This window comes from Vidua macroura, chromosome 12, assembly GCF_024509145.1.
Source record: "Vidua macroura isolate BioBank_ID:100142 chromosome 12, ASM2450914v1, whole genome shotgun sequence".
Taxonomy (NCBI): Eukaryota; Metazoa; Chordata; class Aves; order Passeriformes; family Viduidae; genus Vidua; species Vidua macroura.
In genome coordinates this window covers 5,842,508-5,859,633 of record NC_071582.1, presented here as the reverse complement: position 1 = coordinate 5,859,633, position 17,126 = coordinate 5,842,508, and the positions used below count along the sequence as shown (strand labels likewise).

Here is a 17,126-nt window from a genome sequence, read left to right as displayed (position 1 = left end):
CGGAGGGCCGCGGCCCCGGAACTCGCCTTCTGCTCACAGGGGCCCGCAAACCCACCGCTCGCCCCTCAGAGGGGCTGGCGGTCCCAGGGCCCGCGAACCCCTCACAGGGTAACCGCAGCCAGCGAGACCAGCTCCCCCTGTCCCTGGTAACTCCGGCGGCCCGGCGGACACGGAGCAGCAGAGGGAAGGGGCTCCTTACCCCCCCATATGCCCAGCTTGAGCTGAGACTTGTTCAGGTTCTCCACATAGTCGCCCAGGAAGCGGTTCAGCAGATCCGCCACCACTGATTCCAGCACCATGGCGTAGGCGGCCCCTCAGCCGCGGCCGCCGGCTGGGAGGGGAGCGAAGCGCAGGGTAGGGGGCGGCGAGCGCGGCGTGACCCAGCGCGGGCGCGCCCCCGGCAGTCAGCTGACGGGGCGGGGCGCAGCCCAGCGCCTGCCGGGGTGCGGAGGTGCGGGGCGTGGGGGGGGGACTTGGAGCGGCGGAACGGTGGCAGTGCCGGCACGGACAGACCCCGGGCGACAGTACGAGATCCCGAGCCCGCCGCCGCTGCTCGGAAACGCGGGGCCGAACGAGCGCGCGGAGCGGGGCGGGGTCGACGCGGCGGCACATGGCGCCCCCGTGCGGCGGGGATCCGTGGCTGCAGCCGCGGCTCCCCCGGCACTCGCGGGGCGAAGAGACCGCGTGAGGGAGGAGCGGCTGCGGGCACCGCCCTGACACTGGCAGCGCGCCCCGGCTTCTCCCCCGCAGGCATCGTCCCGTCGCCGGCAGCGCGCCTCGGCTCCTCAGCAGCCCCGGGGAGCCGTGCGGGTTAGACTGGAGGCTGGCGGGGGCGCGGGGAAGGCGGCCGGCCCATCGGCCTTCGGTTCCTCCTCAGGCGGGTCCCGCCGAAAGCCGCTCGGGTATCGCCCGCTCGCCTGTGTGGAGCCGCGGCGCCGCGTTTGGGGCCCTACCGGGGCTGATGTCGTCCCAGGGCGAATTGTTCACGTCACTTCACCTGGGATTGACGAAACCTGCGTGTGCTTACAGTGCCTTAGAAAACTATTTCTGATTTTAAAACTGTTAATTAAACTGTTCAAACAGCTAAACAGGTTAATCTAGCAGTTCAGGAAGATCACAGAGGAAGTAAAAATGAGGAAAAAAATCTCAAAGCCCATATGTTTTAGAGGTAATAGCACTGCAGAGAAAGTAGTTAAGAATATGCTGTTCCATGCGGTGAACCTACAGGTAGCAATGTCAACCCTGGAACAAATTTTTAAATCTCTGTAGTGCTAATCCTCAAACTGGTTCTGTAAAGTCATTCTGAACTCATAGGAGCTCAATTATTCATTGAAGTACAGCACTTGATAGCTCAAAATGGAACATTCAGTCTAAAAATGTATTCCAGAGCGCAGGAAACAATATTAGCAGTAGGATTCACCCTCAAAAGTATGTGAAAATACATCAACACCACATAAATATGATCACGGTGAGACAAATATTGCTTTAAACAGCATTCAAATATATTGTGGAGCTTAGTCCAAGCAGATTTTACAAAACCACAAAGCTGAAGGAAAATATTTAAGTTTGACAAAGGAAAGGTCCATCAGCAATTGTTACCACTCTGGTTGTGTTACAGCCTGTGTTTCAGGCTTGCAAGCTCCCTCTTGCTGCAGTAAAGGTAAATCCACAGAGCTTTGCTAGGAACACTTTTGACTTTATTTGAATTGTGGGCACTCACCATCATCAAAATACATGTATCAAATGCATTTTCAGTTTATCAAAGCGCAGTAAACCACAGAGTGCAGACCAGAGCATGCAAGCAGCACAAAAGATTTTATCACCTTTTCACACAGTGTTAAGAGGCAAAGGGCATACACATACCTATGTGTGTGTATATATATATGCCTACCTTTATGTTCAATTTATTTGTTTAATTGTTTTGTACAGTCTTGGCTTTTACCACCATAGAGAAGAGACAATGGAAGAAAACGTGTCAGGAAATTGTGAATAAACCTCCTGCTGCCATTCTATTAGGTAATGAATTTTCATTTCTGATTTTTAAAAATGAAGTTTTGAAATATTTTAGTTTCTGTGTATACAAACCACAGCTGAATGACTATAGCTTAAGCAAAAGTACTGGCTAATCGAGGGCAGTTGTATGTAAATTTAAGAGCAGTTGTGCAAATCAATGGTAGTAAGTTTTCTCTGTAACAATTATACAATATAGCCAGGATTATATGTCCATCTTCTACTTCATTTTTCATCATGGTCATCATTTCTGCACAGAAAAAAAAAAAAAAAAAAAAAAAAAAAAACAAAGAAAATTTAATCACAACATCACAACTATAAAGGGTGTTGAAAACCACAAAAAGTAGGTTTTATGTGGTTAAATAATATCCTGACTGATCAAAGCATTGTTCTAAAGAACTTAAAGAGCTCCATAAATTTATAAAATCATCTGTTTTGAGGAAATGGCCTCAAGTAGCCCCAGGAGAGGCTTAGGTTGGACATTAGAAAAGAATTTCTTCAATTAAAGGTTACCAAGCATTGGGATAGGCTGCTCAGGGAAGGGATGGAGTATCCATCCCAGGGGGTATTCAGAAGACCTGTGGATGTGGCTCTTAAGGACGTGCTTTAGTGGTGGCCTGAGCAAAAGTTCTGCACCTTTAAGGATCTTAAAGGTCCTTTCCAACCTAAATAATTCTATGCTTTCCCAGAAAAAGTAGGCATAAGATGTAGTGGATCAAAAATTGCTCCTGAAGAAGTGTGATTTAACCTGGAAAAGATCACCAGCCAGGACATTTGTGTCAGATATCCCATTTCAGTAAATCCTACATAGATTTTTAAAAATAAAAGGAAAATGAAATGGAATTAAGAATGGGAAACCTGTGAGCAGTTTTATTAGATATTTTATCAACCATGTGTGTGGTTTAAATACTGCAATATTACTTGAAAATAAGGACACATATTATTGCACCTCTATTACAAACAATCCTTTGTTGATCTGCCTGAGCCTCCCTTGCAGATAGGACACCACTCAAAAATGACATTAATGCTGTTCTGTCTGTAGGTAGGTGCCATTCCTTGTGTGTTCTCAATGAGAAAAGTAAACAGTCCAAAACAGTATGCAGGGGAGGGGAAACAACCCCAAAACCCCCTCATCCACAAATTATATGACGTAAGAATTCTGTATGTAGAAGAACAAATCCAGGACAAACAGAAGTATTTGCCCACCATTCACTGAATACACAAATAATGTTAATTCTCCCTGGGGAAACCCTCAGGCACTCTACTCACCTTTTCCTAATGATTGGTTTGATAAATATGAATTCAATAATTAGTTTTACTCAGGTGAAAGTCATCAAAAACATGTTTTAGTTGCTGTATAAAGGCTTCTTTTATATTATTGTATCACTCTGTTAAATATCTGATGATTCCATCACTGCACTAATTCACCAAAAAAAAATATAAATACAAGATTGTGACACTTCACTTTGTAGGTATGCTATTTTATGTGGCAAGATTTGATCAAACTTATTAGGGAAACCTTTACCAAAAATATGAAGCCTAAAAAAAGACAAGAAATCTGCATTGAAAGTACCAGTTAGAGCTTCAGTTTTATGAATAACTGCAACAAGTATTTGCTTAGAGTTGCCTATTATGCAATCTTGCATACATAAACAAGTAATAGCCACAGCAGTTCTAATCTGAGGTGGGTACATGGATTGAAAGCTCAATAGCCAAGCTTTCTTCTCCTGTTTTACTACATTAATATTATAAAGTCACAGCTCCTACCCTCTGACTGTTGGCAAGTGAACAGATGGCAAATTTTATCCACTGTACCTCACTAAACAGAATGTATGCCTATTAGCAGTTGGGAAATCAGCCAAGTAACGTTGCATCAACTCTCATCACAAAGTCTACAGAGATAAGAGGACTTTGTGGTGAGTTAGATCAGGTTGCCAAAAGCCAGAAGTGCTCAGACAACTTTAGAAAATCTCCAAAACCCAATTATGCCACAGCTTCTCTGAGCAGCCAGTTCCTTGCGGACTCTGATTATGAGGGATGTTTCATTCCTTCCAGCTACTGAGGATTTCCCTTGTCACAATTTTGGATTGTTATAGTCTCAGAAGTAACTATATACTTAAAGCACATATTTTTGGACTTAACAAATAGAAAAGATCAATATTCATCTTCTTGTCAATTTGTCTTTTCTAAAGTTTAGTATGCTGTACAAGTAGTAGTATTTGATACTGGGGTTAGTCTTATTTATATTATGATATAAAATTTTTATAATAACTTCATTTTGCACTGATTTTAATTTTTTTTCTAAGTAATACACAAGAGATTTCACTAGTGCTGAATGCACTTGTAGACAGTAAGTGAAAACAAAAGGTGCTTAAACAGTTATGTCAAATACTAGAATAAGCACCCAAATTGCATGGACTGGAGTAGCAAAATAGTTAAAACAACTGATACTACTTAGAACACTGCTAATAATTAAGACATTTCTTAGAAATTTTTGCAACACTTATTAGCTGTAAGTAAACCAAACAGATTAAGATATCTTAAGATGTCTGATGCACTAAGAAGATGCCAACACATAGCAATCTGCTTTCCATTTTCCTTTGTAACAGCTGGAGAGTCTCAGTTCTCAGAGGAGAACTGACATCTGTAAAAAGCTGTGATACTATTTCACTGTGTGTCCTTTCTCTCTGTGATCCAGCAATAAAATATAAAAGACTTGCCATGCACAAATATGTAAGAACTAAATTATATGCAAATAGAAGCCTGTCTTATTCATAAAAATAACTTCAATCATCTGCAGAAACCCCAGTTCTGTTTCTCAGAATATTTTTAAATCAGACATGTTGTCGCAATCCTAACACAATGATTATATTTTTCCTCCTATAAAAATGCCACGTCTGTTTCTAAATAAATAAATAAATAAATATGCACTCATTATCCTCCAAGACAAACCCTGCATAAAATTATCCTCACTGGCTTCTATAAATATGTTTCCAGAGAAATCTAGATTTAAAAATTTGGAATTCCCACTGACCTTAGACCTTAAAAGACTAGACCCAAAGATCTTTACAGCTTTCATGTGACTAGAAAAAACAAGGACAGCAAAGTGTAAATACCACATGGTATGAAATAATGCTGTATCCACAGATGATGACAGCTCCATGGCCAATCTGACTGTGACAGGTGATTTTCAATAGAGTTTGAAGAATCATTTCCTTTATCTACTGCACCTTATCAGCATCTGAAAGGTTTATCATAGAATCTGCATTTCTGCATGAAATTTCTAGGCCAAGAGTCTTAGTTTATCTTATCAGTATTGACCACATGCATGTCATATCAGCTGAAGTTTGGAATCTAAATTGCATTGCTGTATTTTATCCTGAGCCAGGGAATCCTCAAAAAACAGCTAAGTTCTATCATAAGAAGAATTAACTTAATTTTTCATGAGGGTTTGTCTTGACAGAATTTTTGAGAGTCATAGCTTTTTGTTTCAGTGATATGCTGTGAAGATGAAAATGCCACTAGTTAGGTAGAAAATTGGTTGAAATAAAAATGTGCTTATTTTAATGAATATGGTGCCTTTAAGTGAGGAACAAAGCAATAGTACTTTACTCTGGACAAAACATATTTATTTTAAATGATAAGTGTAAATTCATTCATGGATAAGAACTTGAATTTATTCATTGTGAAAGCACACATAAGTATCTATTAATCCAAGCTACTGCCCTTCCTAGAAATTTCCATTTTTTGCACATGCACTTGGACATTGGAAGAGTCCTCCAGCAAAACCCACTAAATCATAATGAGAGAATTATAGTCTTCTTAGCAGCTTTTTAATGCAAATATGTTCTTTTTCTTCTTTACCCTCTTGTACACTGGCTGGGTGCTTCAAGGCATGCAAAATCTGCTATTCAAAGCTGAACTTGTGGAGGCCACTACCCTCTCCAGACCCTGCAAGGCCACACTCAAGAGAGAGTAAGTTGCTGGGTTTGGGGATACATCTTTCCACACAAATCTGCAAGATTGCAAAGACTGAGGGTTACTGTAATCTCTCATTACAGAAAAACGTGGTCTTTATATTGCCACTTAATTGTTGAAACTAACTTTCATATGAGGAACTAACTTTTAAATGGCATTTTGAAAGCTTATCTAAATTCAGAGTTTCTTGTATTTCAATTGAAGTACACTTACCATTCCAACTTTATTGTTTTATATGCATAATCTGGGTATTTATTAGATCAGGATTCTCACATAAGAAGTAGGTACGTAGACAAATGTCAGTAGCAAGTTACCAGTTATTCCAGAAGTGAGGCACTTGAAGGTCACAACATACAACATATTTGAATACTGTACTTGAACTCAAACACATAGTATCTGCCCTTTAGTTCTTCTCAACAGGTAAGAGATACTAAGCAGCTCAAGCCTGATTTTAAGTCCAAAAGTCTGCCTCATATTTGGCCTTCCAATCTTCTCTGGAACTTTAGTATACTTTGGTTTTTTCTAACTTTTAGATACTTAAAGCTGTAGCCAAGAGTTGCAAATTTTTTCCCCACAGGCAATGTGACAGTGCAACACTGCCACCACCCAAACAGGAGATTCATGTAAGTATTGATACTGCTCTAGTGAAATCCTGACTTCACTTCCATTGGAAACTTTAATAGTGATAGTTCATAAGATGGTTATAGATGTCAAGTTTGACAATCAGATTGTGCTGAACCCATGTTTTTCAGGGCTGTAATACAACTGTGCCAAATCAGAAAGTGACAGTGGAGTGTCATGGTCACCTCAGCAGAAAAGCTCTTTGTTTGGTACAGCTCTCCTACAAATTAGTGCCACTTCCTTTTGCTTGCCCTTCACTTGATAATTTATGAACAAAAGGCTTTCCATAAAAACAGAGAGGAAGAAATGCCAAAGAATCGAGTTCTTTGGCAACATACTACTCACGTTGATTTTTGGCAGTTCTAGCTGTATCCCAGTCTTTGTGGCCTCGTAGGTACAAAGTGAATTGTTCCCACAGCCTCTTGTATGCAGCTTAGGAAGCAATAAAGGCAACCAAGCCCAGACTATATGTTAACTATTTGTAGAAAACACTGGAAAACACAAACCCTTAATTTTCAAAATATTATACAGCCCTAAATGCCAACATTCAATAATGAAGCTATTTATAATTAACCTGATTTCTGAAGCTTGCCTTTCTCATGAAACATTAACCCTCTGCACATTCAGCATACGTGACTTGGAAAGGCTGAAGCCTATGGATACGAATGGTGTTTTAAGTTATTGTACATATTGTAAGCTGTTACTTATCAGGAAGAAGCTATGTAATAATATCTAATAAAATAATAGCTTTACAACTACCTTTTAGAGGCAATTGGGTTTTTAGGTGGAAGGTTGTGCTTGGCAGATGAGAAAGAAATTAGGAGCCTCTGCTTACTATGTTTCTACATCTCTATTTTTGACAGCAGGAAACACATGTATGTTTTTCCTGGTGTTACTATAACAAAGAAGTACTCTGTTAAATAAACGTGTACCTGAATTAGGCACTCATATGCTGTGCTGCAGTAGTCTGTGCAAGTCAGATTATTGGAATGACAAATCTCTTGGTTTATGCATTAAAGAATGCAAAGTAGTAATCCTGAACTACAGACACATAAAGTTGCCTGTTACCTTACACATTATACCAGAGCCTAGTCATATAAGGGGTTAACTGAATGGACACAGGGATCTATCTGAATTCCACTGCTAGATCAGAAACCACTCATGTTCATACCTTTCTTTATTTTAATCTCAGTTTAAAAATCCTTTAAATACCAAACTAAATATTTTTGATCCAGCTGACACCTCTAAATAGTAGTCTCCAGCATACCTTATAGCCTGCCTGTCCATGCTGCACTTATTCAACTTATTCACCTATATAATACCAGATTCTGTCCTGGGTAGGTACCCAGGTATTTTGTCCCAACATGAAGCATTTCTCCTGCAGACAGTCTGTGTCATTTCAATTTTTCTTTTCTCTCCTCTAAAATGCACAGGATAAGATCTACACAAGAGTTAAAATTAGTAAGAATAAGTCAGTCCTCACTTTAAAGACCAAGGACTGCCAAACATGGAAGATATCTCCTGATCCTCTGGAAGAAGTTGAAGTCAGCATGGAGATGCACAGCCTCCAAGCAAAATTCAGCTTGAAAGCTGGCAAACTCTCTGGTGATACAGTGTTCTCCTATGAGGATCAATGCAGTTGAGCACACCTAAAGATACAATTGCCCACAAAACACACAATCCATGTAGTTCGTCTGTGTTCATTTCATGAGAACAGCGTGTACAACAAACACTTGCCATTACAGCAACCAGCAGACCAGATTCTGTATTCAGCATTTTAGTATAGCAGCACAAGAATAACATGTGAACTATGACTGTGTTTTTGAAATTGTCTGGTCTGCTGTGACATTTCTTCCCTGTAGAGGCTCGGGGACCTGTGAAACTGATAGCTACTCTTGGAAAATTCCAGGGAATAAAACTGGGAGCATGAGATTTTTGTGTACGAAGTACAGAGCCGGTCAGTATAAGTGCCTTTGGTGAGCTGAATTTTGCTGGCATCCTACTTCTGAAACTTGTCACTATCATGAAAGGGGCCTACCCCCAGTCTCTGTCAGAGTTTGGAACGACCCTTCCACTGCTCTAAACTCCATAGGAACACTCTGTGTGTACTTCTGCCATTAAAACAGTCAAATGTGAAGATGACACTACTTCTCTTGAGACCAAGAAAAATATTTTACGTCAGTGGAATATTATTGATTTCCATGATACAACAGTTTGGCCAATAATCACATCGAATTTTATTGACTTTGAGGATGCACAATTTTGAGAAAAGCATCTTTAAATTATAAGAGCTCCCAAGAAGTAAATAAAAATGTTCTTTGACACATAAGCATTTAGGATATAGTCACTGAAGTGTCCTGTCACCCATACCCTTGAACTCAGCTGGCATTTGTCAACATAGGGATCATCTGAGAGAATCACCATTGCCTGATTTCCCATTTCATTTTAACAAGGCGATCTGCAGGAACAGATGTATTTCTTGCCTAATGCCCTCAGTCAGCTGCTTTTACCACTGAGGTAAAAGTTATGCAGGAAGGAAAACACAGAGCAGATGAGGGTGTTTACAAGGGAGTTACACTGTGTGCAGAAGCACCACTGTTTCTGGGAATCAGTGTAGACAGGAAAGGATAAAAGCATCTCTTAATTAATTAAGGCATCAGTAAGTTCAATCATATAGGAGTTTTTCAGGCTGTGATTGGAAAAAAAGGGTTTTTCCAATTTTTCCGTAGTTATTGCTAATAAGCAATATAGAAATACATTTTTTCACTTAAAAATATTTTCTATAACACTAGGTTTTACTAAATATGTGAGAAGCACTAAGAATATGTAACCATAGAATTTAGACTGGGATTTGAATAGTTCAAATTCCAAAATACAGCCCACTTACGTACTGTAAAGACAAGACATGGAAACTTAGGTACATTTACAGCAGTTTAGATTTGTATTTTTTTTTATGAAAGAAAATGTGTTCAGATTACACAAAAACTCCAAAATTTCACTGGACACAGAAGAATAATCTTGACAAATATAATTGGCACATAAATTATTATATGTTCTCAGATGAACTAAAAATAAAAAAGAATTTTTCCAGTTACCTAACCTAAAATAGATGGATTCTTTCTGAGATTTTCATTTGTAGCATAGAGGGATGAACTCCAGCTCTGAAGAGGACATAAGTTTAAAGATTTCCCACTTGGAGAGGACTGGGTTCCACAGATTTTGTCCAAAGTGCACAATTAATTTGACTGTCAGCCAGTGCAGAAAATCAGACAGTACTGGTTTGTAGAGACAGTTTGTAGAGACATAATTAGCTGAAAAGCAAACCTCAGCTCATAATGCTATTGATTAAATTGAGATCAAAACAGAGTGATCTGAAAGTTGGCCATATTGATCTACCATTGTTAGTCCTGAGGCTGGTCCAGAGATTAACCTTTATGCAAAACCATTGGCAAGCTTTGTGCTCATGTAGGTAAAGGCATCAAATAATGAAAGGGTAAAAAATAGCTCTGCAGCTGCAATGGGATTTTCAGGAGAAAGTGTTGAAACAGAAAATGGCAAAGGGCCTGCTTAGATCTCTGTAGTTCCTTAACCCTTGCTAAAGAGGCTTTATCCTCTCTTGCAGTCAAAACCCTTCATTCAGCAAACCCTGGCCCTGGCAATCCCAGGGTGCTCAAGTCCTCTGTTACAGACAGGCCTTTGCTAAAGGGAAACAACTCCTCTGTCAATCACCTGATGCAAAATCAACAAATAGCCATTCTGCTCTTTGGTAGGCACGTGCTTTGATTACATACTGTACTAGATTTATGACTTCATAAAGTTGTGAACACACAATCTAATCTGAACTGTCATTTTGTTGGATTATAATATTGCTCATTTTAGTTTATAGTAGTTGAGCCTATGTGATGTGCTTCTGTGATGCTAATATTTACCCTTATAATTTAAAATAATAAAATGCAAAAAAGCACACAGAACTAGATTATGTCTTCATATTTAACAGTCCTTTGCAGGTTTCTCATGAAACACAAATTAGGACTTCTAAAAACAAAGGCCTTCATTAGAGTTGGTCACCCCTTGAGAAGAAAGATGAATTCAAATGTATCAACTAACATGGTCAGAGGACAGGTGAACATATTGTACAGGAGAATAATACAAGAGCTTCACTAGCAAACTGAAGAATTATAGGGATACAGCTCAGTTCTTATGGCTTCCTTTTTGGGGGGAAGTTAATTCTAAAACCAGAGCTTATGCTTTTCTCAATTTTTATTATTTGGATCTGATTTTTTTTTTTAATGTTTCTTTACTTTAACAAGGCTCCCATTCCTGTTTAGCCATACCACTTTCTTTGTGGTTTAGTCTTTTTGAAAACACATTGGATAGGGGTGCATACATCTAAGTCTTTGATAAGAGTCCTTTAAATCCTCTCTGCACAGCTTGTATTAAATCTCCTTCCAGAAGCCTCTTCATTTGTCTTTTTTTTATGTATTTCTGTAGTAAATCATGTTTTTTCTCCTCCAAGGTTGGTATTTGAGTACATTATGGTCTCTAATGCAAATCACAACTATTCATCCACTATTGTGTATACTGATTTAGGAGTATATCAGGATTGATTTCTCATGCTGTGGGTATCTGGCTACTTGATGAACCAAGCAATTACCCTGCCTTGTGTCCCAGCACAGCATTTACTCAATATGTCCAGGCAGCTTGAGTTTCTCAGTCTCACATGTGTTATAATTTCATGGTCACTATTTGGGTTTTATGACAGATAATTTTACTTCAACTGCTCTCACTTCAAGCACAGCATTTCAGTTCATAAAATTGCAGTGCTGTCATACACTTAGCAAAGAAAATAAAATTTAAAAAGTAAATTACAAACAGAAAAAAAGGGGGAAAAAAAGAAAAAAATCCACAAGAGTTATCAATTTTTATAACATAAGAGTAGAGTTTGAAATATATGGCATAGACTTCTCGCATGCTCATCAATCCTTAACAGGCTTGTAACATCCTCTGGTTCCCTTTTATTCACTGTGAGCTCAAATTTGTCCCTAAACTGCAGTGCTTAGCCATAAAATTTTCTGTTCTCTCCTCCATCAGGAATGCTGGATGAGCACTTTCCTGGAAGATACTTATGAATAACTCTTTTTCTAAGGCAAGCAGGAACTGTCTGGTGCCAGGTGATTCTTTTAGATCCTGATAAATAGGGTTGTGTCAGTATTAGACAATTGAGAGAATTAATTCTTTTCTTCACTTATGATGCTCCAAAATGGTTTCCATGCAGTTTTACCTAATCCAAGCAATGGGCTCTTAGCTCCATGCCAGCACAGAGTGGAGGGGAGGGGTGTGTGCCAGATTTCCCAGATCAACCACCCTGCTCAGCACACAGCCACAGATAGTAGAGTTCATGGCAGCACCTCCCCTGTTACCCTCCTCCTTTTGTCTCAGCCCTCTATAACCTGAGGCTCTGTTTTGAAGTACAGCAGCATAATCCCCACTCAGACTTCCGAGAAAACCACCAAATTGTGAGCAAGAGCTGTGTGACAGCTGGGGCTGGACAAAATGAGAAAGAGAACTTTACAGACACAGGCAAGATTTTTGAGATGAAGAATGTCACTTCCTGGAAAGGCATAAAGACCTAAATCAAAAACAGGGATTGAAGGATGGCAACTCAACCACTCTGAGGGTGAGCTGAGCTGGTACCAGGGAACAAGAGAACACTGTTTAGCCTGGGAACTTGTCAGGCTCAACTATGTGCATAAGGCAACAAATAATTGCTTTGTAGCTTAAAGGTGTGTGTATCCTGCTTGCACCACCTCTTTCTACACACTCAGTTGCCAAAGGCAAATGACAGAGAAGAACAAGGACATGTCCACTATGCCACAGCTGCCAACATGGCCAGGATGCCTCACAAGATGTCACCTGAATGATGGCTCATACTCTGCATACAAGCAAGGAAAAAATCTGTTGGTGCTTTGTTACATGCAGACAGACTGCCACTAGATGGAAAAAGCAAAATCTGTTCACTTGCAGCAAATGCTGGGGGGGGGGGGGGGGGGGGGGGGACGGGGGACAGGGACCAAACCACAAGATTAATACAAACCACAAAATAAACATCTGATCATCAGTCACACCTACTTTAATCTGAGTATCAAGCTTTATGGCCTACCAATTTATCAGGACCACTGCCAAAAAGACCTTCATTCCTCATAGGTGGCAGCACAGAACATGGAAGCACAGACCAGGAATCCTACTGATGCTCAGCAGACACAAGGTTACAATGAGAGCTGCTGTTTTCAAGTATGATACAACTTTTCAAAGAGGACCACACTAATTTTCGTGCTTTATCTGTAAAGATCCTTATTTACCTATGTGACTGTGGAAAGTTTGTTGCATTTATCCACAAGCCAAAGGGAAGTAGATATTAGTCTTCAATGTCAGACAGAATCTGAATGTCTGCCTAAACAAACACAAACTAACTACTCTATAATCTCTCAGTAAATTAGTTTTTCTGGGACTGAAGGAAATACCAATAAACTTAAAAATAGGAAGCTGAAAATAAGGCACCAGCAAAAAGATATCATTTGTTTAACACAGTAGGGAGGAAAATTCAAGAAATGTGGTGGCCATAAGGTGGCAATTTTTCCTTCCATTTGTTCTATAATTTGGATTTGAGAAATTCTTCAATGAATGCATGTAACTTGCAGGCATTCATTGCTAACCAACAGCATTCATGAGATTTCCTCTCCCTCAAAGTGACTACCCGGGCTGCCTTCCCCCATCATCCCCCACCCTTTGACCAACAATTTCTCACTCCCAATATCCTTCAGAAATAACTTGGGAAGCTTCTGCTCCAGCAAAGATCTGGCTTTTTCCTGTGATGGTAGCAATCGTGTTAATCTTATATTTTTGAAATAAATTGTTTTAAAACAGCTTTCAGAAAACACACATTAAAGAATAAATTCTACTAACCTGGGATATTTTGTCCACAAACCCAAAAAACTGGTTCTGCTGCTTGAGAAACTGCTGCTATTGTTGATTTTCTTACCTTGACCAGTGCAGCTACACTCCTTCCCAAATCTCCATTGCTTTACCTCTTCTGCTAGTTTGACTCTCTTCCCTCTTTTGTCTTCTCAGAGCCCCAGTTCTTTGAGCTGTTTTCCTGCTGAGTCCTTCGCCAGCTGGGCTGGTCCCCCCAGCCACCACTCTCTTCCCAGAGTCATTACCCACTCCTGCAGAGGGCTGCCATGTCCTGGAAGCTCCCTGAGGTGACCCCTCCCTCCTCTTGGTCTTCACTCCTCCTTCTTATCATACATCCATTAGGCTCTAGCACAGAATCGATGTAAGCACAAAAAATACAAGCTCTGTGCTGGGCCCAGAGCAGCTTTGATGGGCAAAGTCTGACTCTGTTTGCATGCATGGGCCAAACAGCCTTAATTACTCTTCAGAGTTCATGTACACACAGCTTGATCAGAAACAAGAAAAACTAATAATTTTCTCACTAAAATACAGCCTGAAGTTAACATCCAGGCTAGAAAACATGAAACCAGAAGCTTATGATTTGACAAAGTTAGCAAAGACTGAAATCCAGTTCCAATGACAAGAAATATCAAGCAACCTAAATAACCAGCTTTATGAGCTATAATTGTAATCAGCTTCCTAATGTTTCTGATACCTCTTCATTACCTGTACTTCTCTGGAGCCATTTTTCAAAAAAAATTATAAAAATAATCTGGTTTCGTAGGTTATTTTTACACAGCTGTTTAGAGCATGATATATTCACTTGGTGAAAGGATGTTAAGTCAGCTTCACAAATATTTACTCAAGCTCCAGCACAACTTTCCTCCTTTCTATAAAGGCAAATAGCTGTGCCTCATGGTTGCTGTAGTTACATCTTACTGGAGAAGCATCCAGGCTGTTCTCCCTTTGGGTTTGAGACTTCCTTCCTAGATCTGTGGTCAGCTAAAATGCTAACTATAGCTTTCTAGAGAGAAAATCTACTATTGCCAGGATTTCACTGGCTTTGTGAGAGAGTTTATATGGGTTTTCAGGAGTTTAAAGTGAAGTGTTGTTTGGTAAAGTTAGATTTTTTTATTAACTGAGAGTGCTGAAATAATAACTCTGTACATTTCATTACTATTATATTTACTGAAATGAAAGGTCAGAACTTATGTAATGAGATACATAGCTGTTCCTCTTCTTCATGAGGTGTAAATTTTGTTAAAGCTAGTAAAAAACAAATCAGAAGAGATTTAAGCATTGCATGTTGTTCCTCAGAGAGCTTTCATGATGTTCCTCAGAAAGTCTTTCCCAGAAATACAGTGGTTTGGTTTTCTTTTTTTTTTTTTTTTTAATTCCAGCAGTGAATTCCACTCAAAGAATGGTAATTATTTGTGGTTTAGGTTGCATGTATCAATGTTCAGACTCAATTAGATTGTTGACTATGGCTGCCTGGGTATTTGCATGTGTGTGATTGCAAATGAGCTCTCTGCTCCAACAGGTGATGGAGTTCCAGCATGGAGGCTGTTTCACTGCCGGGCAGTGCCAGCCCTGCTACACTGAACATGTGCCAGACTTGGAAATAGAAGGGACCTTGTTCTGCTTCAACCTCCCTTGTCCAGCATCATGCAGTGACACTTGGAGGTCTTTCAAGAATGTGTGTCACAGGCTCTGCTAGAGCAGATAGGAAAAATAGCATAACTACTGTACAGCTCTGTGCTGTATGAAAGCTGCTCCCATGCACGTTTACCAAGTTGCTACTTTGTAATAATGAAAGGACATTTGAAAACATCTCTTTCTAAAGACATGTATGAAATGTATGTTTTCCCAGTACTAAATGAAAGTGAACAATATAGTAGAGGAAGTAGTAAAGATGGAATTTGCTTTAGGAGAGTACCAAGGAAGGAGGAAAAGGTAAGCAGTATCTAATAAACATGACATGCTTGTTAAACTATTCCTGTTACTCTAATTCACTAAACCTAGCTACACCCATTCTTTTGTGTCACTTTAGAACTCACAGTCAACAGTTCCTAAATGGATCACTAGGGGCTGGATACCCTCTTTGCTGAGTTGTAGCCATACAAACCCAGTTCCAGGGCCAACACATTACCTGCTGCAGACAGGTGTTTGGAAATGACTGAGATAGGTAAGTAAATTACTGATGAGTTAATAGAGGAAAAAGTGATAAAAATAGCATAGCGTCCCTCAGGCTGCAAAACACACCAGATGATAGAATAGACTTGTAAAATCATCGGTGACAAAAGACAGCGAGTAGGGAACAATTGTTCGGTGTTTCTTCCAATGAAAGATCTGCAGATTGTCAAATGAAGATAATAGCTAACTCAAAAGAAGGGGAGACATTTTTTCACATAGTGCACAGCTAAAGTATGAAGCATTTTGCTGCAGGAATGAATGTTTACATAAATTCCAAAGACTCTGCAAAAAATTCTTAGAGGAGAAACCTGTCTGGCATTTTTAATCACATCAAAATGGACTGCGTATCAGAAAGCCCCAAAGCAACCTCAGCTTTATAGTCTGGGCTGTGTCACCAGAGCTGCTCTCACACTCCTCTGCCAGTCACTATTGCAATATCCTGCCTCAACACAATGCTGCACTTCAAGAGCTCTGGGTTTCACCAGGTATGTGGCTGTTCCTATTTTCTGTCATTTGCCTGCAGGACCATAAACCTGACAGCAGCATTTGTGGGCAGTACAGTGGGCAGAGCATGGCACCACTGTGGACTTGAGCTCCTTGTTTGGGGAGTTCACTTGCCTGTGGTTTGAGCTCACCACATCTGTAGAGAGAGAGACAAGTTTCTCCTACTGCTGTGTTTATTTCTAGCAATTTGCTCAAACATGGACTTTCACCATTGAAATATAACAGCATGAATATGTAAATAATAAATCCCCGTCAAAAAGTAATTTAGGAAGATGCCAGGTACTTTATCTCTGCTCTTCAGTTGCATCGTGACTTATCACAGTTGACATTTCAGTGAGGCTGTAGTAGCAGATCCAAATTTGAACATCCGCGGGGAGAAGATGCAATACAGCAGTTTTGATGTCAATAGAATGTCAGTCTGTGCCGACTTCGTTCGGATTGAACTTAATTGCAGGAACTGCATTAATAGTCAACATAAGCCATCTGTTTAAACGTGTGTTTTGAAAAGAACTGCCATGTACAATAAACATGCTCAGTTGTAATGACTCACATATCTGTTCACATGAAATGAGGATTTGGCAATTTCCCTAACAAAAACATTCAATTACAGGTTAAAAGTATTTTTATATCAAGTTAATTTGTTTTCATGGCAGGTCCAGTGATCTGACTGTTTTGAGGCAGTCTGGGAGGTATGTTCACTGCTGAGCTGATGAACCAAACTGTTTGGCCAACCTTCTCTCACGAACCTGTTTGGTAAGTCAAAGTTGCACCAAGGAACATCAGCAGCTCATGGCACTAAGTGGCTGACAGGCACATAGTTACAGTTGCAAAGTGTTCTTCAAAACATTTGTCCAGGTGCACTGGGAGGC

The 17,126-nt window shown here is 40.1% G+C and overlaps 2 protein-coding genes across 2 annotated transcripts in view; one reads left to right on the top strand and one right to left on the bottom strand.

The window, feature by feature from the left end:
* The window catches only part of VPS13C (vacuolar protein sorting 13 homolog C), a 74,965-nt gene extending 74,619 nt beyond the window's left edge, over nt 1–346 (bottom strand). The window contains exon 1 of the mRNA XM_053988589.1: nt 200–346. Within this exon, the coding sequence (XP_053844564.1) occupies nt 200–299 (100 nt within the window). The 5' untranslated portion in view covers nt 300–346. The remainder of the gene's footprint in view (nt 1–199) is intronic.
* LOC128813501 (uncharacterized) lies at nt 298–10,215 on the top strand. Its single transcript, XM_053988691.1, has 6 exons — nt 298–302; nt 512–810; nt 1,930–2,016; nt 5,904–5,985; nt 6,566–6,611; nt 8,043–10,215. The coding sequence occupies exons 1-6, from the start codon at nt 298–300 to the stop codon at nt 8,250–8,252; spliced, it is 729 nt and encodes a 242-aa protein (XP_053844666.1). The 3' UTR covers nt 8,253–10,215.
* The last annotated feature ends 6,911 nt before the right edge of the window (nt 10,216–17,126 follow it).

Bases quoted from the DNA above. Each gene is read 5' to 3' on its own strand.
- LOC128813501 (XM_053988691.1), top strand. The intron at 2,017-5,903 runs GTAATGAATTTT...GGGTGCTTCAAG, and splicing joins TCCTGCTGCCATTCTATTAG to GCATGCAAAATCTGCTATTC. The intron at 6,612-8,042 runs GTAAGTATTGAT...TAAAATGCACAG, and splicing joins CACCCAAACAGGAGATTCAT to GATAAGATCTACACAAGAGT.